Genomic DNA, 27,538 nt, shown 5'->3' with positions numbered 1-27,538 from the left:
CCATCAGCCTTTTTACAGAAAAATCCAGTGCTAAAATTCTGTGAAAATCCAATAAAGCTATGGGTGAAATGAACAGGTGCTTACTACAGCCTTAAAAAGACCCTAACTAAAGCTATTCTTTTAAGTTCTTTACCAGCAGGTGTTTATAATTGCCTATAAAAGCCAACTTGCTTCTCACTTCAGCAGAAACATTTTTAAAGTATTAATCATAAGACATTCATATTTTTATACCCAGAAGTTAAAGATCTGGCTTATTTTAAGATAAAAGGTAATTTATTTCACTGAGATTGTGGGTTTGAGTTTGGTTTTCAGTGATAGCAGCTCCATATATGAATCACTTGTTCACTTATAATAAGGTAATAAGAGACACTTCAACTTTTTGGATGGCAATAAAAACCATATGTGAAAGAATTAATGGAAAACATGCACTACATTCCTAAGTTTTTTGGGTTTTGTTACGATTTTTTTTAATTGTGCTTTCTTAGTTTCCATAATTTTTCTCCTGTTAGTTTAACCGTGCTGTAGTTTTAGCTTAGATAGACAGAGCAGTCATGGAGCACACAATGGAAAAAATGTACCCTGCTGACAACGTGTGCAAAATTCATTGCCTTCCTCAGATTGCTTTTTCATCAGACAGTGATTTTGTATCAGATGGTTGTTGAAGATGCTCCCGTACCTGAGGGCAAATGGAGACCTCGTCTAACATTATTTGGTTTCTTGTTCAGGCACAGTGCATATTATTAAAAACCATTAATACTGTCACAAAACCAAATTGTGTACTTGGGAGTTTTTGTCACTGATTCTTGGTGAAGTCAGGATTTTATTATTTAAGCAGGAAGCATTTAGATAGTCTTATTGAGCTTGTTTGTGTCCAGTATTTCTTTTTCAGATTTTTTTTTTTTTTTTAAAGTCAGAGTTTAATATTAAACTTCAATTATTTCAGTGCTAATGGTAACTGTTGTTAATACCTAGATTGATAACGTCACCCAATAAATGAAAAAGCAAAGTTTACTTATCAGACTATGTAAAATTAACAATCAAAGATCTGTTAAGCTATTTCAAGGCAAAGCTGTAAAGTTATTCCAAATCAGGGCAAGTCTCTCATCTCATCTATTGTATTTGACTACTTGGCTGGCACTGCATCAGGGCTCAGTAACAACAGTGCTTGTCTGTCTGTCAGGTTCAGCAGGCATTGGCACATAACAGCTTGGGGTGAGAGGTGGTAGACCTGCAGCCACATTTTAATTCCACTGTCAGGTTGAATGCAATGGTCTGGGCCTGGTGGCTGAATTTGGTTATTGGTCTCTGTGCTGTTACCAGTGTTTTAAATTAGAAACAGGCTTCTAAGCTCCTGTCCCTCAGGTTAGTGGTCCTGCAGAGTTCTTGGACACAGGCCTGAAAGCAGAAGGCTTGTGTGAAAGAAGCTATTTGTAGTTTTAAAAAGCATAACTTCACTGGTCAAGCAACTAGAAGGCGAAGACAGATTAATAAATGTACCCTGGATGTGGTAGTTTATTGTATATTATTAGAGTGTTCTGGTGGCCAAGCAATTTGGAGTCTTTTGGGGTTTTTCATTTGCGTGTAAATCACTTTAGGGTGCTGCTATATACAAATAGAACTGAGTTAGGGTTTTAATGCATCAGCCCATGTCGAAATTTGAAACTAAATGGGGTGGGACCTACTGAAAAATAGTCAGTAATAATTTGCAAAATTACTGTAATGATTTCTTTAGAACAAAACATGTGTGTGTGTATATATAATCTACTATATTCTCATTAGACATCCCATTATGTACACGCTTGCTAGCTGAAGAGCAGTTAATTACAGCACAGACTTGTGGGGTTATCTCAGTGTCTTGTCTAATGAGGAATAGTTTCATATAAAATACATTCTTCTAATATGTCCAGTTTTGTTGAAGAAATCATTAATTGAGGGTGAAGGTTTCTCACGTGCTTCTACAAAACTACTTGATTTCTTTTTGTGGCATGTTTTTTGGAAAACGGGAGGATTTTGTAGTGTCACTGTCTTCAAATTTTTGAAGTATCTGAATAGTAGCTTTGTCTTCTGAATTGCTTTTCACTATAGATACTTCTGAGTTAATCTACAAAGACTTCTTTGATCTTTTTTTCTTCTTCTTTCCTATTATTTTTATTATTTTCCTTCACAAGCCTTTCATAGTCCCCTAAGAATATGATTCCGGGAAAGTAATAAATTGCTTAAGTGCCATTGCATGAGTCTTTCTGTGCTGGAAGCACTAATTTCAGCTTTTCAGATGGTTTGTATTGCAGTAGCTTCTCTGTTATCACCTGCAGGGTTTTTTCATTGGCCTCACCTTCCAGCTTGCTTTCCCTGATTTGCTGGGTTTTCAACTTTCTTCCAAAGGTGAATTAATAGAAATTGTTTGGAGTTGAATTTTAATGTTACTGAGCTGCTTTTTCTTATTTCTTCAACTTTTTTTTTTATAGGGCCTGATTAAAAGCTTATTCATACTAACAGGAATCTTTTCTTGGTACAAGGAGGCTTTGCAGAAAACTTTCAGTCAGTCCACTATTTGTCTACAAATTTTATTTTCCCCTAGTTCTAGTCATTCCTGAATTGCCTTATCAACAGGTTCCTTGCATGCAAGGTGACCATGCTGGCTTACAGTGACTGTCAGAGAAGATGCACTCATTTTCTTGCAGGTCAGCCAGGCTTCTGAAGCTCCCTCTCACTAGCAGCACCTTGTTTCACCAACATATTTATTCCTTTCTTCTCTGTCAGGCTGTAAACTTCCAAAGGACATTTTGTAGATACTTTGGTTGCTAACATCTGCCTCCAGCCTGCTGGGACCTACTTGGCTTAGTGTTTACACTAATGAACTTAGCACAGGAAAGTAGAAGCACTGAAATTTCACTGATGACACAAAGCTGGGAGGCCAGACTGATAGAGTTGGAAGCTGAGATTTGAATACAGTAAGACCTAGATGTTCCTGAGGCTGGAGTAGTATTAAAAAAAATAAATGAATTAATTATTCATGCAGGAGTTGACTAGCAAGGCTCTAGCTATAAACAGGTGCTTGCCAGAATTAAGTGGTAGGGGGAAAGGGCTATAACATGCCACTTAGTTGTACAAAGATTGAACCACTCACTTATTTTGAAAACACAAATGCAATCCCAGGATGTATCAGAAGTAATTCCAATGGAGATAGAGGCCTTGTGGAAAGTCAAAACCCTGGTAGGTTCTCCTCTGTAACACTGCATGCACCCATAACCATGAAGGGTAAATTTTGTTGTGCAGTAGAGACAGACTAAACCCTTATTATACAAAAAGAGATTTAAGTAGCTGGATGATTTTATTTTTTCAGAATGTAAAGGCTGGGTGGATTGCTGTTTTCATTCACTTTCATTCATTTTTTAGTTCACTTTCTAGTTCACTTTCTGACAGCAGATAGGCAGACCTGTGCTGAAGTGAGCAGCTATGCTGTCACACACACAGAAAGAAAACAACCTGGCCTTGTGTTCTTGCCACCTGGAAGTTGAGTAGTTCCCAACTAGTAGTGGGAGGAAGTTTTTGGGTGCTATTCTGAAATCAGTAGAGTGTGTTTGTGTCTCTCTCTGTGACAGCAAGGGCTCTGCTCTCCAAAGCAGGTGCTGCAGTACTCTGCAAAGTAAAAAAATATCAATGCAAGCAGAGTGAGGGCACTGGGGGGTCATGTTTGGTATCTGTCAGGCTGGACTGGGCTGAGCTGAGCCAAGCCATGATGTTCCTCTAGCTCATTACATTAATTTGCATTAATTTGCAAAGCCGCATGCCTGCACAGTGTTCAAGACTACCTTTACATGTGTCCTCACCATGTTCTGGCTTCTCTCTTTGTGTCTCTCCTTCTGAGCAGTGTTTTGTGTCACTTAAGCTGAGTGGGGCCACATTTTAGTCAAATTAAGTATTTCTGCATCTTTGGGGCCAAGTTAGTAGTTTCCCCAAACCTCTGGGGGACCCACAGAGAGCCAAGAGCTGCATGCATTCTGCTTAGGTCCAGCACACCCAGAGGGCTGCTATGTGAGGCTAATAAGCCTGAGCCCATCCTGGGAGCATAAATTGGGAGTGCTGATCCTGTGTTACCTGGCACTTGTGTAAAGAGATTGTTGAGGCTCCAGAGGTGAAATATCGTGGAGCCAAGCAGAGTTTGGCAAGGGCTGTGAATTTGAGCTCGAAACTGCACAGAAAGCAGCTACAGCTGTTCCTGGTGAAGAACTGGCCCCCGGAGCCAGGGCGCTGCAGCCACTTGATGCTGCCTTTTGTAGCAACTCTGGGTCTGAGCTGTTACTTTTTGTGTGTTGTGGATAATCCATGGCACCTGGGTGTGCTACCTGAAGAGCTTCAGCTGTGCTTTTCAGTTAGTTTGATCCCTATTTGAAAGGATTTATAGGGTGTCTGCAGTTGCAGATTAATTAATTTAGCAAGTGCCAAGAATTCTTCATGGTATGACCTCCTGGCCCTTTCCACACACAACCCCCAGCCTCATCTTCCCCAGATGCTTCTGATCAGTGGATAGTGGGATCTGAAGATCTCTTTATATGGTACAAAATATTTTTTTGCTTTCATACTTATGTTTTCAGGCTGGTAGATACCAGAATTGTCAAGGATTTTTTGTTGGCAAGGGTTTAGTGAGTTTTTTACCCACTCTCTTTAGAAGTTTTGGCTTTTTCTCCCTTGTCACCCCTTACATACCTATCTGTCATAACATGACCAAGGTTCTTTTTTCCCAAAAAAAGGACATAAAAGTCTAGACATTCTGCTTTGTATTGAGGCTTCAGGAAAGCAATGTTGTCTGATGCTCTTGATCATTTAGTTGAAGTAGTATAGTATGAAAGAGTTAAATCACTGATTTTCTTAAGTTGCAAATACAAGAATTTGGCCTCAGGCAATTAATTGCTGTTTGAGAATGGTGTTGGTATGCTGTCATCCTCTCTAGTATTTCAAAAGATTTTTACATTAATATTATATCTGCCCTACAGGTTATTCTAACAAAAGGAAATTTACAGTCTTAGACAAAAAAAAAAATCTTTCAGTGGGTTGTCTTGTTTTCTAACCCTTCTTCTTCTTTAGGGAGAGGCTTAATCAAGCTTTACCTAGCCTTTGTCTTTCTAACAAGTGTTTTATATATGTATCTTCAAAGGTAATCTTGAGCAACTACAGTAAGGGTAAAAAAAATTTCTTTTTTAATGGGGAACTTCAGAGAGCTAATTTGTATCTGAATGCCCTGTAGATATTCTTTTCCCTGAGTTCCAGGAGAACCTCTTCTGACAGACACTTGACTGAATTTGTCTTGGACTCTTACATCTCTCATCTGCAGAGTCCCAACAGGTGCAGCTGCCTCCATCCATAAGAATTTCAGTTGCTGGTTGTCTCCACTGTTCTAGGCAATGAAAAATTTGATCCTAAATTTGTGGTGTCATTTTGCACTGATCTTGTGGAACCAGAAGTGTCAAGCTCAGTGTTAAATCAAGAATTTATGGTTTAACAATGATCGATCTTTTGTAAATACCCTCAGGCTTTAAATTTAAAAGACTGTGGGTGCCAGATTTTAATAGAAAGGTCATTGTTAATATATTACTCTTGGGTTTGGCCAGTGTTACTTTATCTCTGAATATACATACTATAAAAAGTATATTGGTAGATAAATGAGGCATGGTACTAGTTTGGAATAATTATCTAAACATTTATGTCAAACTAGTGACAGCTCCAACCTTTAGATTTTCTTAGCAATGCAGTTAAGCAATGCACATGTGGTAAAATAACTGTTGTGTCTAGTTTAGCTACCAGGGAGTGATCATCTTTGTTATTTTTTATTTTATCTGATGCAGGTTTTCTACTGTTCTCAGTGGGGAGACTGATGGGGTTCTTGTTCAAAGCACCCATGTTTGTTCTTGGAAAGAAGCGAGACAACTGTTTTTCATCTTTTTAATATTTCTTTCCTTTCATACTGGACTTCTATGGCTCAGCTTTCCTTGCATTAATATGCTAAAGAAGAAAAATCTTTATATTTTATATATATATATATATATATATATATATATATATTGTTTAATTATTACAATTATTGACCTGGTTTCTTTGCCTTTTTAGATCTCCAAGTTTGACTTGTGCTGTTATGCTATGATTCTGTGGAAATAAGTCTGAGTTTGTCATAATTTTAATTTCAGGTGTTTTAGGGAAGGCCCAAAATAGGTTGCACAATCATACAGTCTGAGTATTAATCTTATGCTTAATTGGGGAAATATTTCCAAGCATTCCTTCAAGATTGTAGGGAAGTCTGTTTCATGTTTGTTTCTTAAAGAAGTACTAAAGTAATTGTTTAAAAATCTTCATTTTAGAGCTTAGTGTTTGTTGTGTCAAATGTGATTAAAGATTTCTTAATACCATATTGCTAATTTAATTCTTCTACTCCACTTCTACGCAACTATTCAAATTTTGCTTTGAACTCTGAGTTCCCGTGTCTGCTATGATTTTCAAATCCCCACTCATAAAAAAAGTGTCTGTTCCAAATTCAGAGCTGAATATTACATTACTTTGGTTAATATTTATACTAAAATTTGATATTAATTGCTAATGAAGCTGAAGAGCAATAAAATGTTGCTACTTCATTGATACAAAGTTAGTGGAATATTTGGCTCTTTGTCATCAGTGCTTTTTGAAATGGAGCTGTAATTTTCCCTGGTGGTAGGTAAACTCACCTTTCTTGAAAAGGAACTCCTAAAGGCTTGTAAAGTGCTCAGATTCCCACAGAGATGATATACACGTGTTATATGCAGCATTAGCTGGAGATATTCTGAGCTGTTGCTTTTTTCCATTCTTCAGGATACAATGCTTAATAGCTCAGGTTGCTGTATTAGTTTGTGATGATATATAATTCTGGATTATATTAATCAGCAAAGCTTTTGCATTTTCCTGCAATGTCCTGATGTCTTAGCTTGGCCATGAGGATTTGGAAAGGTGGGGGTGGGAAGCAGTTGGATGGTTGGCCTCGGAGGATTGTGGTTAATGGGTCATACCGTACCTGGTGGCCAGTAGGTGACACGTGGAGTCTGCAGGATTCCGGCCTGGCCCTGCCCTGCTCATCATGTCTAGCAATGGCTGAGGTAGGTGACACAGTGCACTCTCAGGTTTGCAGTGACAGCAGACTGGGGGCCCAGTGGTTCTGCTGGAGAGATGGGCTTTCAGGAACCTCACAGAATTAAGCAGAGACAAAGTCCTGCACTTATGGGAAAGAAGAGTCTCTGGCAGGAATGCAGTCGGGGGACAGAGGGGCTGCATGAAGCAAGCTCACTGGGAAAGGCCCCCAAGGTCCTGAGAGGTGCCAGGAGAGGCTGTGTCATCTCCATTCTAGGAGTTTTTCAAATCTGGATAGGCAAAAGCCTGGGTAGCCTAGCCTGGCCTTATAGCCAGGCAGAGGTTGGACTTAGACACCTCCCAGGTCCTTTTCAAACTGAAATACCTTATCCTGTAATTCTGTGACTAATTATTTATTCAGTTTCAGATTTGCATTTGGATTTTTGCCTTTATAACTTGCATGTCTAAAATGTTATATGCTCAGTCTATTCTATCACAAATTCAACTAACGCTTGTTCTGTGTGTGTTTAATGTTCCATTTTAAAAGAAATAAAATCTGAGCCTTTACCAAGCTCACATTTCAAAAATAATTGTTATATAACCAGTGTGATTTGCATCTCTGTGCTTATTTCTGGTTTCTTTTGTCTTACTTCTTGTGTAAACTTGCTACATGATTGATGTGCCTTTTTGTTTCAACAGAGGGAGAATATATCAAGATGTTCATGCGAGGCCGACCAATCACAATGTTCATTCCTTCTGATGTAGAAAACTATGATGATATTAGGACAGAGCTGCCTCCTGAAAAGTTAAAACTGGAGTGGGTGTATCCTTAACATCAATAACTACTCACTATTCCCTTTTTGTCTTGTCTTGCATTTTTCTCTTTTAGAATCCAGTCTTGTCTGTTGGCTTTTAAGAGGTAAAAACTAAAAGGTGAGGGAAAAGGTTCAAATTAATATAACAATGGAAATGGTTCTTAACTCCTGTATAGTACAACTTTAAATGGCAGACAACATAGGTACGAAAATACTTTTTCCTTGTTTTGCTGTTCATGTTAATTCTAAAAAGAAAGCATCTTTGGAGAGTTACAGAGTTTGAAAAATGTCCCCCTCTGCCTTCCCCTACATTAATGTAGGCTTTGTTTCAGGAACAGTTAGTTTTCAATCTCTGATCCTTTTTAGGAAGTTTTAGAACTATGGAAGATGTTGAGTTTGCTGTCCTTTCCTCCTTACTGAGGATTGGAGAAGCAGCCATCCTTTGCACTGCTTCTGTATTTCAGCTCCAAAGTGAAGCAGTTAATTTCTTGGAAACTGGTTTGTAATAAGTGCACTAAATTTGTCATTTGAAGAACTGCGTAGGTGTGTGGCTGATGACAATTCTCCAAGTTCTCTAGATCAGACATTAAGTTCATTAAGAGATGTGCCTTTGCAGACGTTTGTGTCTTCCTGTCACTCCTCCATCTCTGTAAGATTTTTCCAGTAAGCTGTGATTGTATAAGTAAGTTTCTTAGTACTTCAGTAAAATAACATGTCTAGGCAGCACTTGAGTTGTTTTTAATAATTGAATTTTGATGCTCTGATGTTGCAGAAAGAAAGAAGGAAGATTTTTTAGGAATGTTGGTGATACACTGTCATATGTCAGGAGGAAAGTTTCAGATGAAAGTCTGACTGGAAGGAAAACAGAGCTCTTTTTCATGCTTTGTAAAACTGTGGTACTCAATTTTACTATCATCACAGCTCTTGGTTGCTGATGCTGGCATTTGTGACTGTGGAGTGAATTGGGTCAGTCAGTGATCTGGCTGAAATGTAATCTCTTTTTGTGAAGTCAATTTTCAGGCAGGACCCATACATTAGTTTGATTTGCCTCACAAATATGCAAGGACTGGAACTGGCATACAGGAGGAGCATCAGCTTGACTTTTCCATCATCAGTGAGCAGTTTGGACTGGTGAAAACTGATCATGAAATCACACCCTCAGTTAAGTAGGTGCAAATCCCAGTGTGGACACATTTAATGTTCAAGAACCTTATGTTCAGGTTAAACCAGTTGGCTTCTGAGGTCTAATTAAAATGAAATAAATCTAGTTGAAAGAGACTGTCCATATGTTTTGGAATCTGTTTAAAGGAAACGTCATCCCAAATCAGACCAGTAGATTTATGAGTGTGGGGGTATCTTTTGGATGCAAAGGTGAAGAAAATTATGAAAAGGCAGTAAAATTTATGAGGACTAAATATTGATCTCTATGATGAATTTGAACAAAATTGCTCTTCAGTTTGGAGAATGCAGCAGCAGCAGACCTTGTGCTTTATGCTTAGGGTTAGCAAGGGGAACAAATCTGCAAGACAGCAAATCTTGCAAATATGATGGGAAACTAAACCCTGTACACCTTCTTAAAAAAGCATGGGGACAATTATTCACTGAGTATTTTGCTAATGTCAGTGTTTTGCACCTGAAAGCTCAACTGCATGTTGAATAGTTCCATTTTATAGGACTTGTTTTGAATTCTTTAATTCTCCTGCCTTTTGGATGATTTTTTATAATTGGGTTTTCCTTTGTTATTATTCTTTTGGAAAATGCTGGTCAACTATGATCAACTGCAAGGAAACAACAGGCAAATTATTGGGGTGTTTTTTTCTTGGTTTACTGGTTGGTTTGGGAGGTGGGGGGGGTCTCCTTTTTAGATGTTCCTTGTAGGTTTATTTGACTGCTGATACTCTGTACTGTAGATTCAACTAGAGAAACTTAGCTGTTGTCTGTCTTGAAGATTATAGTCATTTGAAGAAATGCCTAAGCTGCTTGGCAAGATAAAGCAGCTCATGGGGGAGTCTGAGCTCTTGACTGTGTCTGGTTCCTGAGTGATGTCATTTAAATTAAATAATAAAGTTTGAGTATCCCAGCTTTGTAGTGCAATCTTTGCTACTGCACTTCAAAACTGGTTAAAGCATATCTGGCATTTCTAGTAATAGCAATATTGGCTTATTTAATAGCTTCAGAGGTCACAGTCAATGCAGCTTTTTACAGTGACTTTGTAGATTTTTTCTCCCAGTGTATAGTAGCTCAGTTTCAGGAGGGTTTTTCAGACTCCATTTTATGAGATTATTTTTAGCAGTAGTGCTCTTCTTTCTAAGAATAATTGAAGACAGTGGTAAATATACTGCTGAATTCTAGGGACGGTAGATCACTTTTCATGAAGGCAGTAGCTATTTTTTAGCCAGTTAAACAAACAAGCAAAAAAACCCCAAAACTCAAAGTTTTTAGACATATCAAATGTTGTGATAAAACAGTCGTCTTAATTGGTGAGAAATAATCACAGTATCAAGACAACTATCTCTCCATTTCCCCAATTTAATCATCAGTTTCACTGAAAGATAAACACTGAAATTCAGTGGAAATCAAGCATCAAAGTTGTCACCCCTTTTTCTGAAGTGACACAGTCAATTATTGCATTAATTTTACTGCATTAATTGTGTTGCACTGTATGTGCTGCTTTGTACTGCATGTGTGGAGCAGGAAAGAAATTCTGTGGAGCAGCAATCCTTTTTTTCACTCATGATAGTTTGGGATGGAGAATGAAGAAAGCAAAAAAAAAAAAGTCCCACAAAACAGGTGGTGCATTTACATGCTTGTAAAAAATGTGCTTCTAGAAAATGCAGCCACTCTTTGCTACTCTATTTTATAGGAGGGGTAAAAGAAAGGCAGTACTGAGAAAATGGTTTTTTGGGTTTTTTTTCTTGCAGTTTCATGAATGTCAGAGCTCAGTGGCGGGTGCCAAAGTATTTAGCTCTAGCTTGGCTAAGCATGGAAGACTTCTGCTGTGGAAACACGTTTGTGCAAATCATTAATACTTTTCTAGGATGAATGTTCAAAGATGTCAATCTTACTAAATCCTTATCAATACATTCCTTAAATCCTTATCAATACATTCCCTATTGTGTACAGCAGATGAGCAAAACCTGCCTCTCTCCTCTGAGAAGGTATTTAAAATAGCGTTCTTAATGCTTCAGGTTAGAAAAAATATTGTTATTGGTTTATAGCTCATTGCTTTTGCAGGTTCAGTTATTTGGTTTGTTGTTTGTTATTTTTTATAAGAGGCCATTCTGGGGTTTCTTTCAGTTCCGTCAGTGTTTAAAAGAGGAAAGAGGAAATCCGAGTGGGGGAGTAAATAGTAATGGAGGAGAAACAGAGGCATCCTTTTTTTCCTGCCCTCAGCATTGTGTTATATCAGCATTTCTCTCGGTATCGTTTGCTTAGCAATCCAGTGAATAATCTCTGCTTCAGAGGAGCTATTGTGTTCTTCCCTACTAAATGGAAGACAGCAAGATATAAATCTGTTTTGTTTTCCACACTCCAAAGGGGTTTAATTGACAACTGAATGCAGTGTCCCTCTTTGAACTACTGTTTAGTTACAGCATGTGTTTAATTTTGCAAGTATTCCTCTGGTCTGGTGGCACTGCAGAAGAGGAAGGGTAGCAGGGAAGTGTAGTGGGGCATTTTTGGTAAAAAGGTGGCCCTTTTTCATGGAGAATAGAGGTCAGACTATCAGATTAGGGAATACCAGTTTAGACATTCCCAATTTTGAGCTACTGCACCTACCTTCATTTATGAGAAAGGGCCACCTTCACCCACTCAGCTTTCTACACATGGGCTTTTCACTTCCTTTTATATACCTTATTAACCTGAAGCTGGAATCCTTTAGTAAAAGTTGCTTAATGTGTTTCCCATCTTTTTTTTGCTGTTGCAGGTGTATGAGTTGGCAGTGAAGTGGAAAGCTCTCTAAAGTGCACGACATAACAGGAAAATAATATTTTTGGGGCTGCATATCTGGATGTTAAAGTCTGACTTATTATGTTAATTGTTCCTGGTGACCCAAAGAACTAAAATTTAGGCAGGCAGCCACATTAATAGTCTAGAGGAAGAAAACTGCACCTGTTCCAAAGAAATAACGAGTTATAATAACGTTTGACCAGTGCCAACCAAGGCTCGTTCACAGTGTGTAAAACTTCTGAATGTCATTAGGAGCTGTGCATATTCCTACAGAAAACATGCCTTTTATATATTTTGGGTAGATTTGGATAGAGTATTTTTCATTGTGTAAATTCCTTTTAAGTTTGCTTTGTTTAAAAAATACTCTTAAAACAGTCTAAAGAAATCTATCCTGAACTTGGCAGCTGCTGTGCAGAAGCTTGCCTTTCCCTGTAGGGCATTAGGAATTGTTTTAAAAGGCCAAATGAAAGCAACACTCTGCTTCCTAGCCTGATGATACACAGTTCTGCTGCTGTAAAAAATGTTAAATTAGAATAGAGAGTCCTCCTGTTACCTAATGAAATTTCACATGAAAATTCTTACAAAAGTGCAATACTGTGTGTGCTTTCCTCTACCATATTTTATTTTTAACATCAGTTATCATCATTTCTTGAGGGATTTGGGTTCCTGAAGTCCAGTTTTTTTGGGGGTTTTTTTTGGTTTTATTTTTAAACTGTGTTAGTGAAATCATGCTGTAGTTCCAGAGGGAAAAACTTGAAGAGCATTTGCTGACATGAGAGCTCCGCAGGAATCCTTTAGAAAAAAAAGAAAAAAAAGTTGTTTGTTTTTTTTCTTGGTATTCAGTGATTATGAAAACCTTAACTAAATAAAAATATAGATATGGGTATCGTGGAAGAGACTGTCGAGCCAACGTTTACCTCCTTCCTACCGGAGAAATTGTGTATTTCATAGCCTCAGTGGTGGTACTATTTAACTATGAGGAGAGAACCCAGCGGCACTACTTGGGTCACACAGACTGCGTTAAATGGTTAGTATACAAAATTTGCATGTAAGTGTATGGGTAATAATACAGAAATATTTATTTTCCTCTCCTGCTGTATGTACAAACTAATTAATGTCATCATAGTTGTAGCTATTTCCTGTTTAATCAGTCCCAGTAGATTTCACTGTAGTAAACACAGCACAAACAAATTGTTTCAGAGCAGTCCATGCTAGCTTAGGATGTCTGGTTTAAATGTAAAACAAGGGGATACATGTACAATCTGAGAGTGCCAGGTTGAAGAAAGGATCATTGCATAAACTATTCCAAATATTTGTCCCAGAAATTAAAAATTGTTTTTAGCCTGACTCTAAATCAGTTGTTTACAGACAGTATGGCAAAAGTGCAATCTGAAAGGAGAACTGGAAAACCAAGTCAAAAACTGAACAATCATACTCTTGTCTTATAAAAGATGCCCTGTCCAAGTATAAAGAGAATCAGGGAAATCAGAAAGATGTTAGCAAAAAAGAAAAGTATAGAAGAAAAATTGAAGCCAGTGTCATTGTGGGCGCAAAGAAAGAATTTGCTATGCTAGTCTGAAGAGTAGTGTGCAAAATGTAATGGTGAACATAAACTACTGTGCAGTACCTGACTGGAGAAAATTTGACATCTAAATCTCTTTTCTCTTGTCTGCGTAATTGCTTCCTGTGGGAGGAATATTACCAGTTTGTGTTCTTCGCTCTCATTCATAAAATTGCACTGAATTGTAAATTTTTTTGGTGTCCATCTTTATGATCTCTTCAGGTTTGCTCTGGCCCCCTTTATTCTTTCAATGGCTTTCTTCACCATTGCAATTTTACAGAGAAAGCAATTAAGAATATAGATCAAAAAATCCCAAACTGAGAGGATGTATTCTCTAAAATCTGTTTTTTCACATCAGTTTCATAACAGAATGTGATAAGCAAGGGCAGAGTTTTACTTCCACTAGTAGTGCATCGCATTTCTTTAGTACAATTACATCAGTAACTTATTTCAAGTGGTGGTAATCTCTGACTCCTGGGTGCACAGGCAAACCCTCAGCCAACCTTTCTGCCTGTTTTTCTCTGGGTTCATGGCACCTCTAGGTTTAGGCATAAAATACACCTTAGTGCTTATAAATATGGTGCATAACTATGTGTAGGAGGTTCATTACAAGACAATGTAGATTTTGTTACATTAGACTTCGAGTGTAGTGCAAACCTGAGATGTGTCAGAGCACATGTGGAGGTGGCTCTTCGGCACTCCTGGTTGTGTGTCAGCAAACAGTTAATACAAATACATTGTGGAATGAAATATCTGATGATAAACATTCAAGCTGTCTCCTTAAAAGTGGGATTTAGGATCATAAGTGTCTTCATGGGCTTTTGTTGAGATACAAATAAAAAATTTACAAAACACCTCTCAGTTTTGAAGACCTATGACAGCAAAAGCAAGTCATATTTCTGTCTGTCTTAGTCTTGCAGTTCATCCAGACAAAATTAGAATTGCAACAGGACAGTTAGCTGGAGTGGATAAAGATGGAAGGGTAAGTAATAGAGCTGTTGAGCAGTAGTATCTTGTTTTGAAAATCAGGACGAAGTGGACTGGGGTTTTTTAATCATCACCTTCTGTCTGCAGTTTACATTATGCACAGCATTTACTGAGATATTTTGATTTTCTCAGGTAACAGCCTGTATCTTTAGCAAAAGACAGTAAAATGAAGCACACAACCATATATTAAGAAGAGCAGAGGCTTATAAAGTCCTTTATCTGCAAGCAAACATGAAGCTTGTAATTGATTTATAAGGCCACATCATTTATATTACTTTCAATATGTCCTCTCCCAAGGGAGAGCAAATCTCTAATTCTGTGAGTCAGTATAGTCTTAAGGCTTCATGGAAGAGGAAACCAACTTTGAGAATTCATGGAAGGTATGCCAAGCTTTCCTAGAAAGTTGCTCATTTCTGAGCAAGTATATTTAAATGCTGCTCTCCACCTTTTGGCATAATTCTGTCAGAATTTGAATAATTGGACTATTTTCAAGAAGTAATAAACAGAGGGGGAAAAAAAGGCAAATGCTATAAAGTGTAAAAGGATGTTAAGTATAACTCTTTTTCAGATGTTCAACCTAATTTTTTATATTTTGTAAGAAATATGTATGGGGGGGTTTGTATACATGATTTCCACTGAGCATATTCTGATTCTTGTTAGAGCTGGTTGGTTTATTTTTCCATCAGTACAAAGATTTGTCATTTTCAATGGTGAATGCTGTCCTTAAGCCAAGTTAATTTTTGATTGTTCTAAGCTAGTTTGGAATAATAGTTCTATGAAATAAAACCACAGACATTTTCATTGAGTGATTGGTGATGGTTAAGAGACTCGGTGCACCAGGGTTTGTTTCTTTACTTTTTTTCCTAATTTATATATATAAGCCCAGATTTGATCATTATTTTTAGTTGTTGCATAATATCACTAGTCTGGGGTCTGAAATGCAAGATGACTTTTCCATTATTTGTTCAATTCCTTGAATTGGTTAAAGTATTTTCACAACTACCAAATGCCGTTTTCCTGCCTCGACGGCACCGCCGCGGTGTTGGTAGCCCAGACATAAGGATCCACATTGCCTTGACTCTCCCCTTTTGACTTTGAGGATAGCACCCAGCAGCACCACCCGCACAGGTCATCCTGCATTTTGCTCTGCAGTTTGTAATTCAGGCAGCAGCTGCTTAACAAAGCTCGGCCCCAGCCCGCGGTGCTTTCCCTGCTGGTGACCTGTTTGTCCCGTTGCTTTCCCATGCAGCCCCTGCAGCCCCATGTTAGAGTGTGGGACTCGGTGAGCCTGGCGACGCTGCAGGTCATCGGCCTCGGCACCTTTGAGCGCGGAGTGGGCTGCTTGGATTTTTCCAAAGCGGTAAGATGGGCGCGGTTCCTCGGGGTGTTCCATAGAACGTGGCCAGTCCCATGGAAATGGGAAGGAAATCTATGGAAATTTTTGCATGTGGTTGTCTAGCTGATCTCTTTTGGTATTAAAAGTGCCAGTAAGTTTCTGTGTATGTTATAAAAGCAGCCGACAGCAAACTAGCTGGAAAAACAGGAAATGGCACATGTGAAATTGCAGTAACAAAACAGCACAGTAAATAAATACACAAGAAAATCCCTAACGAGAAATTGAAGTCCACACTGGTTTGGTGGTTTTGTTTTGTTTGTGAGGACCTTGGTTATTTTTACTTTGATGTTAAAATTTGTTACAATTTGTTAGTTAGGTTTGTGAAGACAAAATTTAATGAGTTCTGATAGGAGGGTTAACTTTTTTGCTTTCACAGCTGGAGTAGGTTTTGGTCCACCAACAGGAAATGAAAAAAAACCAAAACCCTCATATTATCTTGTACTATTTTTTCCTGAGGAATAGCTTGTTCATTTTTTGCCCTTTACGTAGGAAAAAAATAGCGGTCTTTGTTACTGGGCCCATAGAATTTATCAGAAAAATTGGTAGTGCATGGAGATTCACTACTTGGCATTCAGAAAGATCTCTTTTCAAATTTGGAAATGAGTTGGGTTTTTGTTTTTTTGTAAAATATGGCCATATTTTAATCTTTAAGCTGCCAGTGCACTTTTGCCAAAAGGCTGAGACATATCAGACCTCCTGAAAACCCAGACTGGATTCTTGCATTCCATCAAGAAGAATTAAAATACATAAAAAACCAGAAAATGTAGAAAAACAATGTCTGCAGTATTTTGCTAATAGAGGAAGAGATTTACAGGTCAGCTGAGGTGGGAAGGGATGTCTGGAGATCACCTTATCCACTGTCCTGCTTGCAGCAGGTTCTGTCAGAGCAGGCTGCTCAGGCTCTGGTCCAGCTGGCTTCTGGGAATCTCCAAGAATGGAAACTCAACAGTGTCTCTGGGTGAGCTGTTGAAAAGAAATTCTTGCACTCTTGTTGCAGTTTCACTTAGCAATTGAAAGAAAAAAAGCAATTGAAAGAAATTTCTTAGCATTGTACATTTTGTGTTTCAGTAAATAATGTGAAAGGAGTACTGGCGTTCCTGTCACTCCAACAAACCACTGAAACTTATATACTCGGATAGAGATCTTTTTCAGCGTGAATAAGAATGTATTCCATCATTTAAATAAAAAAAAATAAAACCAAAACCCAGGGAATTTTTGAGGACTAGATTTTAGCTTTTATTGGTTCTGTTTTTCAGCTGCAACTTAATTTGATACCTTATTAGAGTCTCACATGATTGCTTACTAGACTGAAACAATTTGTGTGCAATATCTAGGATTATTTTTACCACAGAATTTATTAACGCCCACAAGAGCTGTGTACATCGCCAATGCTGTCTTCAGGGTTTCTTCCCACCTAATCATTCACATGTATATTTGCATATTACTGCTCAGAATAGTGTTTGGGAATAATAACTTTAGCCACTTCTATTTTCATAATTTGTTAGAGAATGGAGTGCAAGAATCAACTTTAAGATAATTGAAGTCTCCTCTAGATCTTTCTACAAATGTCCTTGAAACAACTGGTTTGTGCAAGTATGCATTGCTGGGAATAAGTATGGTTTTGTTTTAAGATATTTTTCTCTATTCCTTTAATTACATGTAGCCATATATTTACCATTTTGTTGTAAAGTTGGTCGAAATAAGTGGTTTCAGTTATTTAATACTGTAGGTGCTGCTCTACCTCCCCTGTAAGCATTGTTTTATTCAGAAAGTTTTACCTTTGCTGCAGTTTTACGAAGTACATGATGAAACTGCTGGTACTTTATGACCCATAAGGAAAAAATGAGACATGCTTACAGAATCTGTTAATGTAATTGTGTGCATGTGATGGTGGCATTTAGGAAAAAAACACAAGTGGAGCTGTCTGTCTGTCCTCTGAGACCTGAGGAAAAACAAAATGCTTATAAGAACCCACAAACAAAAAACCCAGCGTAAAAACATACAAAACCAGAGTAAAGACTTGATAAAATAGATTTAAAGCTTTCCTAGAGTGTTATTTGAAGCATGATCATTTTTTTATGAGATTATACAAAAATGTCTATCTTTATGAAAGAAAAAAAAAAGAAAATTATATATATATATATATTGAGGTTGTAATTACTTTAAAAGTACTTGGTTAATTTATGTACCTTTGTGGATTTTTAAAAATACCTCTGCCCTGCCCTGTTTCTAAACTGGGTATGATAATACTTTGTCAGTACTTTTTTTTTTTTTTTTCTTTTTCCTTTAGGATTCTGGTACTCATTTGTGTGTAATTGATGACTCTAATGAGCATATGCTTACAGTGTGGGATTGGCAGAGGAAATCAAAAATAGCAGAGATAAAGGTAATTTTTACACATGAGTATTCTGAAATACAAGTGGTTTTATTCCCATAATTACAAGTTTCGGAGGCACACTTTTGATCATACTTGAAAACTGCAACTGTGTAATACTGCTGGCTTGTTTAAGGGTTCCACAGAAATGTATTCTTAATTTGTTTACTGGAAGAGGTTTGAATGCTGAAGAGTTTGTAATTACATTTTGCTCATCCTTAAAAGCCAATGCAAATAAAGCAATTGTTTAGTGGTTTCTTAATTTAAAAAAAATTAATCCTGGGAACTTTAAGAAACTAAACTGATGATTCAATCTGTAGTTGTTTAAAAAAATAAAATACTTTAGACTTTCCTTATTGTATTTTTTTCTGAATCAAATTCCAGTTTTTTATTCTCAGTATGTGAGAATAAAAAATTTATTCTCTTCTCATTTGAAGTCCTAAGTACTTTTGTGGATTGCAGTCTTGTTATCTTTTCTGTTTCTTTTTGAACCTTTCCAAATTTCAGACCAATGAAGTATGTTCAGAGGTGTTGCACTCAGTGCTCTTGTAAAGCTGTTTTCACTGGGAACACCCAATCCTTCGTGTTATCCAATATCAAGCAAGCAAATATGTACATGCATGTGGAACTGTGTATTTTTATATTTTTATAAATCATGCTCTACAAGCATATGTCTGTATCATTACAAATTTACCATTGCCGATAACAAAATCAGGTTGGTTTGACCCCTTTTTTCTAGATTATCTTGACCAATACTAACTGTATTCTACAGTTTTAATTTAATTCTATGACAGTATTTTTATTTCCTTTTTTTGATATTTTATGTGAAACTGTTTGGCATATGCCTTGTGTTTCCCATTCACTGACATTATGTTTTGACTGTTTTTGCACTCAGGGGAGTTCCTTGGTGTTTCAGAATTGGCTAAAAATTATTTGGCAGGGACAGTTTGCCCTTCAGAACGTCTGGGACTTTTGGTCTTACAGTGTCTTAAGCACCTTCCACAGAAGACAGTGTGAGCAGAGTTGCATCCCTTGAGCTGGGATGCAAAACAAAAGTTATTTCTTAGCTGAACTCCATTAAGGTTTTCAGTCCTTAAATTCCAAATTATTTTTTTGACATAGAAGATTTGCTTATGTGAAAACTGTGTGAGAAACATAATTCAATATATATAGCCATGAACAAAAAACAAAACAAAAAGAACAAAAAAACCAAAAAGTAAACTTAAGAAGATTATTTTTTTTAAATAATAAGCCAAAAGTGGTGAAGTAGGAAAAGTTTCTGCCAAAGATGTGATTTAACTGTACTCTTATGTATAGAACACAGAACAGCTGGGGTTGGAAGGCACCTGTGGAGATAATCTGTCCAGCCCCCAAGCCAAAGCAGGTTCACCTAGAACAGATCGCACAGGATCATGCCCAGGCAGGTTTTTCAGTATCTCCAGAGAAGTAGACTCCACAGCCTCTCTGGGCAGCCTGTTTTGAAATCCTGTGCAAGTAAATGCATTTACTTTCTTGTTTTGTAGTCACTGCCTGCAGGAGATTTGTCTTTAAAGACAGTTTGGTTGAATATACATTAGAAGTTAAGTAAATGACCAGTCAGTTTGTTATGTTTTTAAAATCTATTGGTAAAGGATGAAAGACTTTTAAGATGTTGGTAATTCAGTAAAAGTATATGCAGCCAGTAAAAATACAAAGGTGAGACCCTAAGTTTCAGAGTTTTGAGTTATGCAAGCTTCTCTTTTTCTTCTTTGTGAGGAGGAATGGAAAACAAAGAACCCCAAAATTTTTTTAAAGAATTTCAGAAAGAGAATGATGGATATAATCCTACAATATTATTATTGTCTTACTTCCTCTGTCACAGCTTTGTTATCCAGAATAGCAAACTAATCTGTACAAAAACTAAGCAGGGTTTTCAATCCCAAAAAGTGTCTTTTATACATTATTCACTTTCCTTGGCAGAAGCTATTCAACAGATCAGAATCCTTTATGTTTAAAAAGGGAATGTAAAACCCTAACTTCTGTACTGAAGTTTAATAATGATCTCTTCTGTATGTGAAAAATCAATATATATAAAATTATATATGGAATCATTCAGACAGCTGACTTAGCACAGAACATTTAAACTAGATAGCTTGAAAGTATTTCTTACTGAGTTCTAAAACTTGGGGTTTACATGTGTTTCTAGTTGTTAATGTCCTATCTGAATATATATGAAATAATATTATTTCTATTATTATTTCAGACTACAAATGAAGTTGTTCTTGCTGTAGAATTCCATCCCACTGATGCAAATACCATAATAACATGTGGAAAATCCCATATATTTTTCTGGACCTGGAGCGGCAATTCATTATCAAGGAAGCAAGGGATATTTGGGGTAATAATATGTTGATACCAGGACAGTTTTAAATCAATGGAATTCACATTTTCTGTACATTTGCTTCGTTGTTACCATGTACTGTCTGATCAGAGAGGTAATCATACAAAAAAAAGGTTAAATTCTGCTTATGTATATGCAGAGTGTAAGAGTGTGGATGCATTATTCTATTTATGTAACAAGTACAAGGAATTATCCCTTTCTCTTGCTTATTTTGTTTCAGAAATATGAGAAACCCAAATTTGTTCAGTGTTTGGCTTTCTTGGGAAATGGTGATGTGCTCACTGGAGACTCAGGTGGGATAATACTTATATGGGGCAAAACTACTGTAGAAGCTACTCCAGGAAAAGGAGCTAAAGGTAGGATATGTTGGGAGTTAATCACAGATTTTACATAATCTGTAGAAGACAAATGTAAAGGATGGCATTAGGGAAGGAATAGAGAAACAGGCCTGACTTAGAGCATACACTTCCTATCAGTAACAGGTGCTACGAAAATCCTGCAAGTCCTATGACTTTGCTGATTTGAGAGCAGTCTGGAATTTCTGTATAATTAACAGGACTGTGTGTGAAATGAATGAAAACTACTTTATCTAAATGTTTTGCATTTTTAAAAAATGTGGATAATCAGCTTTCCTTTGATCTGGTGATTTGAAAAAGGCTGTGGGATGAGTTTGGGGATTCTTCAAGCTGCCTTTGTCTCTTAAGCCTTATATTGCATCATGCTTAGTCTCAGAGGGATACCATTAAGTGGTGGAGCTGATATTAATAGGACTTGTATGTGAAGTACAATTACAACACTTAGTTGTAGCAGTTGTGTGAATAACAATTTCTGGTTTAGCAGACCCTCAAGTGTTGATATACTTAAAAAAAAAATAAATTTGAAATTGAACTAACTCTTTAGAGCAAAGCTTTTGTAAAAAAGAAAGGAAAATGATTTGTTACCAAACATATGCAGACCTGGCACAGTTGAGCCCTCATAAATTCAATGATAATTCATTTTACTTGGCAGCTATTTCAAACATTCTGGTTTAAATTGGTATGCCAGGAAAACATTCATGTAAAAAGTACATTTTTAGCAGTAAGTCTGATTTTGTAGGTAAATCTTTTTCTCATCTTTCAAGTTAACTGCAATGGAAAAGGAATTCAACATATTATATGATGTTTAATTTTTAATTTCTTGTGCAAAAATAACCTTTTTTCAGTATAACCCTAAGAGTTATCAAATAGAATATTTATTTACATTGGCTTAGTAGTTATCACATTAGATTGGTCACAGGACTTGATCTCATACTCTCTTTCACAGTGTGAGAGCACACTGATGTAAACTGACTTGAGCCATAGGCAGAGTCAAGCTCATAGCTGGGTGGTGTTTCACTTTTTCTGATTGCTGTTTGAAAATATGTAGCACCAGAATATTGTTTTTTTTGGATTTTTTAATTACTTTCCAACATCAGTTCTTTTGATATGAAGACCCAATGACGATGCAAAAGGCTTCTTTTGCTACCCTTGTTGTTTAATATTCTCATCTCCTTCATTCTTCCAAGTATTTTCCTTTGGCTAGACTGCTGTGTTGATAGATGCCAAATGCTGGTTGTACTATTTTTATGTGTGGCAGCATCCAGCATTAGATATTAGGTTCATGCATCCTGGAAATTTCGCTATAAATAATTGGCCTTTTATCCCCAAAAAACTATAGACAACAAGAATTTTAGTTTCTTTTAATAAAGTATCTTTATTTCTTTTCTAATAATGACTTGCTAAATATTTTTTACTCGAAAAGACAGTTTCTCTTGCATCTGGAAAAACTGTTCCTTTGGAAAGCAGAGAAAAGAAAGCATTTTACCAATTGTTGATTTTGCCTTCACATTTTGTAGGACAATCAGTGCAAAAAAGTTTTTCTTCAGAAAGACGGGCCCTTTGTTTTATCTTTTTATCCCGTAAGAAAACACTACCACCTTGTGTTTGCAATACTAAAAACCTGACAGTCCAAATGTAATTATTATACACTTCCTTTATCCTTCTGCCTAAAGGCAAAGCTTCTCATAAACCCTAGGTGAAAAAATGACTAGTGTTCTTTCTTATTTTCTTTTTTGTGCATATAGGAGTATATCAGATAAGCAGACAAATCAAAGCTCATGATGGCAGTGTGTTCACACTCTGTCAATTGAGGAATGGCATGCTGCTAACTGGAGGTGGGAAAGACCGAAAGATCATCCTGTGGGATCATGATTTGAATCCTGAAAGGGAAATTGAGGTAAGAAAGCAAGAGAGGCAAGGAAATTGCCTTCAACAAGGTATTGGCTAGCAAGACAGGGCCTTCCCCACCCCCAGCAGGGGAAGTTAGGATGAAAGAATACCTGCTGGTTGCTGTTTTTCAATTGGATTACAATGTTTTATTACAGAAGTGTTTAAATTTTGGCCTATAAATGAGCCTATATAAGGCTTCAGTTCTCCTGTGTTTTAATTGAACAGAAAATTTAAGGATTTTCTTTCTTTAAAACCTTTCCTTAGTTGTTTGGGTTTTTTAATTCATCCTGTTTGATAGGATGTTTGAGGCTATTCTTTAGTATTGCCTGTGTTCTTATAAATTTGTCTCTCCGGAGGAAGACAATGTCACCAGCATTTCAGGGTTTTAGTAGAGTGTTTGACATAAGTGGTAGAATATATTTTGGAATTCTGTAATAATTAATGATTAATAATCTATGATGAGGAACTTCTTTTAAATTTATCCTAAACTAAGTGTTCAGTGACTATGTCTGTTCTTTGTGATTTGTAATATGGCAGTGGTAGGTCACTGTGGATGAACTGGAAAAGGTAATGTATTTTGGATTTTAAAAACTTGGGCTTTTCCCTTAACTTGAAATAATGTGTTCTTCCTAAACAGTTCTTTAAACATTGGTTTACTCCACTTACCTATTTTCCATTAATAGCAGCATTTTTTTCTTAACACTTACGTAAGTTCAATCTAGAATTTTTTACAGCCTTGAATCTAATACTGACATTTGGAAAACATGGCAGAGAAGGTAGCCACTATCATATACAATTCTTAGGCTTAAGTAGAACACTCTATTCATACCAGTGTCTCTGTTTTCCTTTTGTTAGTAATGTCATGTTAAAGCTAATTTTTATGTTACCAGAATCCTGACAGATTGATTTTTCTGTCGTATGTTATCACTTAATATTAGTGTACTTTCTCAAATAAAATAATTTAAAAACCAAACAATTGCACACTGTAAAATAAAGCAGTATATTAGAATTCAAGCCTGCAATAAACAAGGTAATTAAAATTCAGAATCATTGCTAACATAAGGCATATGAACATTTATTTTGGGCTAATCAGGAAACATTAAGAAAATCAGGAAGCATTTACTGTGTGAGATTTTTCTTGGTTTTCAAAACATGTTTTGGAAAGTAAATAGTAACAGTGTATTATTCCTTTCCTTATGAGTTGTAAGGCTGTGGAGTGCATTTGTTTAGTGAATTTGACACTTAAAAGCTGTGTAATTTAATTTGTAATTTTTTTTCTACTGAAGTTATTAAAATGAGTGATTGGCTTGGAATAAGATCTTATATGCCTGTGCTGAACAAATAGATGAGAGAGGTTTCAGGTCAAGCCCTGATCAATGTTATAATAATTGGATTGTTCCTTTTTACTGGGAGAACTCCAGTTCTGATTCTGTCACTGTGCTCTATTTGGGGCCTCCAAAATGAGGCACCTATCAAGATGCCTGATGTGATTTGACAGATGTTTCTTTTTGCAGGTTCCTGACCAGTATGGAACAATCAGAGCAGTAGCAGAAGGAAAAGCTGATCAATTTTTAGTGGGTACTTCACGAAACTTTGTTTTGAGGGGAACGTTTAATGATGGTTTTGTAGTGGAGGTACAGGTGAGCATAACTTGTTTTTTTAAACTATAACCCAAAAATGTAAAGATTTTCTCTGCTGGTGTGTTATTTTGAGAATCTTAATTTTTTTAGTTGTTAAATTACATGTGGTTTCTTTCTAGGGACATACAGATGAACTCTGGGGACTGGCATCTCATCCTTTCAAAGACTTATTTTTAACATGTGCCCAAGATAGGCAAGTTTGTATGTGGAACTCTGTGGACCACACACTGGAATGGACCAGGCTGCTAGATGTATGTCAACCCTTAATTTAAATAAAAAGCTAGAAAATGGGAAAAAGCATTCAATTTCTGGAACGCTCTTGTCCCACCTGATTGCGAACAAAAATCCTACAGTTATGCTTTTAAAAACGGCTATCTTGAAGCTTTGATAAATTTAACAAGGATTTAACAAGGCTCATCAGGCATTGGTAAGATGTAATCTGGTTACCATTGCTTGGTGTCATTTTGACAAGCCAACTTGAATAAATCTTAGTCTGCTATTTGTGTTACAAGTGATTTTTTTTCCCTGTTCTTCTAACAATCTGAAGAGGTCATTTTACAGTTGTGAAGATTTGGCTTTAGATGTCATTTCTTTACTGTCATTCAGTTAATAGTTTGGCTAGTTCTTTGCTAATGTCCAAGAAAAATTATTTTTTTCACAGAAATGTAGGTCTTTTACTCACAAGGTGGTCTCACAGTGCATGTCACTGCTACACTGTGAGAAGAGCTGTCTGAGGATTAGCGTGCTGCTAAGTGATTGGTTTTTCCCATGTCAGCTCAGCTGAGACATTTAGGATAGTTTTAGTATAAGGAGAGCTGTTTGGCCCTCAGGACGTGGCTCGGGCAGTAACGTGTCTGTGCCTCTCCTGCAGGAACCCGGGCACTGTGCGGATTTCCATCCCAGCGGAGCTGTGGTCGCCATAGGAACACACTCGGGCAGGTAAACGCCTCCCAGCTGAGCTGTGATGACAGAAAGTGTAAAGGAGACACTTTAATACAGTGCACCTTATAATTGGAGTCATTTGCCTATTATTCTTTTTGCTTGAGTTTATGGAGCATAAAAACCATGGCAGAAGAGGGTGGAGCATCTTATATTTGTTAGACAAAGAAAGAAGAATTGTCTGATTGCTGTTAGGCTGGTTTGACTTTTTAACAACTCTTTAAATGAAAGCCCAGATCTTGGGATTTGTTTTGTTTTCGTTTTTTTAAGCTTTTTTTTTTCCTCAGGGGTTTCCATGAGCACTCATTATTGTCTTTTCCAAGTATCATATATTTCAATGTAACATTCACAGTCCATGTCTTTTTAAGACGGGTACAGTAAAGACATTTGTCTTTCCCAAATCAAACACACTTGCAGCCTTTTAGACTGAGGTGGAGAGGCAAGTGAGCAGATTGGTATTTTGATTTTTGTGTAAGACAAGGTTCAGCATGGCACATGGCTGCGCAGAAGTGGTACTGAACTGTTCGTGTTCTTCCTGAAGCCATCGTGCCTTTGCAAGCTGTCAAAGCACAAACTGAATCTTTTTAACTTGAGTTTCTTACAATGGGGGAAAAAAATTACTTTATTTCATAGTCAAACTCTGGCTTGGTATCATGTTCCAAGAGGGGAGTATATACCAGCTCAGGTTAGGTTGTTCATAGCATTAGAAAGGTGAGAGGAACACAGATTAAATCTAATAGCATTTTTAATCTGCTTTTCAGTTATACCTCGTGGTTGATAACTTGATAATAAAATAATGCCTGGTGCATTTAAAAAAATTGGGAAATTTTTTTTGTATGTTTAATTTGCCAGCTAGAAATTTTTTATGCCTAACCTCATGCCTAAAAACCATTTGAAGTTTGTTTTTTAGAAACTGCTGAGCATGTGCAACACCCTCAAAATTTCCTGGAAAAATGAAATGTTAAAATATTTTTAAAGAGTTTTCTCTAAGATGAAGATGCAGTCTACACTAAATTCATCAGGTGTTACATACAGCTACAAAACCAAGTTTACCTTCTAGTAAAAGCCTTGCTGAGCTCTTGTATATTTGATTACCATGTTGAACCTTTCCATTTTACAATTATAAACATTAAATTGAACTAATATTTCTATCTTCATTAAACAGAGCAGAATATACAGGCCTAAGAGTACTTGAAACAGGAAAAAGGGGAAGAAGGTCAGGCTATGTTTCTTCAGAATTTTTAGATGTTTATGAACTTACATTAAAGTACAGTTAAGGCACATCAAATGGCCAAAGCATTCAATCTGTCGCTTGCTTTTGGCTGACTTTGTTTTTCCCCTCTCCTGGAGCATTTAGTGTTATGTTTTAACTTTGGCACATTCAGTTTAAATTCTTATTTTTAATTTACTTGAGGCAACAAGTTTATACTGCATTCAAGAAGTTTATGATGATGGCCTTGGAGTTTTTTGGGTTTTTTTTTTTTACCCTCAATAAAAAGGGTTTTTAAACAGTTATATTTTCACCATTATATTTTAGTGTGTTCTGAAATTGTATGGTTCAATGAGGGGTTTGAGATATACAAATGAAACTGAGTTGAAATGAGACCTGGTAAGTGTATAAGTGGAAGAGAAATAAATGGAGTTGAGTCAAGATAAACAAAACAGTTTTAAAATTACTGCCTACCCAGCAGTGTCATGCAATGCTTTCTGTGCCAGAAAATCTGGTCCAAGGGAGTTATTTCCCAAGGAATGAGGGCTGCATGATATATCTAGATTAACGTAGGAAAAAATAATCCCAAATCCATAATAAATCTTTTAATAACTTGATTCACAGCCTAAAAATCTTAAAGCAAATATTAAATGGGTCTAATCTATTTAGAACTCGACAAACCCAAACCTTGCGTGTGTCTGTTACCATTCTAGTGCTGCTGAGCTTTCAGCACAGAGGTGAGTAAGACGGGCAAGGAATAGAGTACTAAGAAAGTTGGGTTTGGTGGTTAAAGTTATGGCATCAAAAGCAAACTGACTTTTCTACCTTTTGTCCCATTGCTGTCTGTTGTTTTACAATGGTGTGTCTTTTATCAGGCCAAGCATCATGCTTTTGGTGCGTGTTTCATGTATCACTTCCCATGATAAATATTTCAGTATAATTTCCCCTTTCGG

The 27,538-nt window shown here is 36.7% G+C and overlaps 1 protein-coding gene across 4 annotated transcripts in view; it reads left to right on the top strand.

Moving 5' to 3' along the window:
• EML4 (EMAP like 4) overlaps positions 1 to 27,538 on the top strand; it is a 147,318-nt gene that overhangs the window by 103,521 nt on the left and 16,259 nt on the right. For 3 of the 4 annotated variants that reach the window (XM_058835140.1, XM_058835139.1, XM_058835142.1), the window contains 11 exons: positions 7,789 to 7,912; positions 12,730 to 12,879; positions 14,326 to 14,395; positions 15,650 to 15,760; positions 18,087 to 18,182; positions 20,413 to 20,547; positions 20,771 to 20,906; positions 22,652 to 22,803; positions 24,311 to 24,436; positions 24,556 to 24,687; positions 25,308 to 25,375. In XM_058835140.1, coding sequence (XP_058691123.1) covers positions 7,789 to 7,912; positions 12,730 to 12,879; positions 14,326 to 14,395; positions 15,650 to 15,760; positions 18,087 to 18,182; positions 20,413 to 20,547; positions 20,771 to 20,906; positions 22,652 to 22,803; positions 24,311 to 24,436; positions 24,556 to 24,687; positions 25,308 to 25,375 — 1,300 coding nt within the window. Of the gene's footprint in view, positions 1 to 7,099; positions 7,119 to 7,788; positions 7,913 to 12,729; positions 12,880 to 14,325; positions 14,396 to 15,649; positions 15,761 to 18,086; positions 18,183 to 20,412; positions 20,548 to 20,770; positions 20,907 to 22,651; positions 22,804 to 24,310; positions 24,437 to 24,555; positions 24,688 to 25,307; positions 25,376 to 27,538 lie in introns of those variants that run through there. The other variant, XM_058835143.1, reaches the window with a different exon arrangement.

This window comes from Poecile atricapillus, chromosome 3 (assembly GCF_030490865.1).
Source record: "Poecile atricapillus isolate bPoeAtr1 chromosome 3, bPoeAtr1.hap1, whole genome shotgun sequence".
Classification (NCBI taxonomy): domain Eukaryota; kingdom Metazoa; phylum Chordata; class Aves; order Passeriformes; family Paridae; genus Poecile; species Poecile atricapillus.
This window is presented reverse-complemented; position numbering and strand designations above follow the sequence as displayed.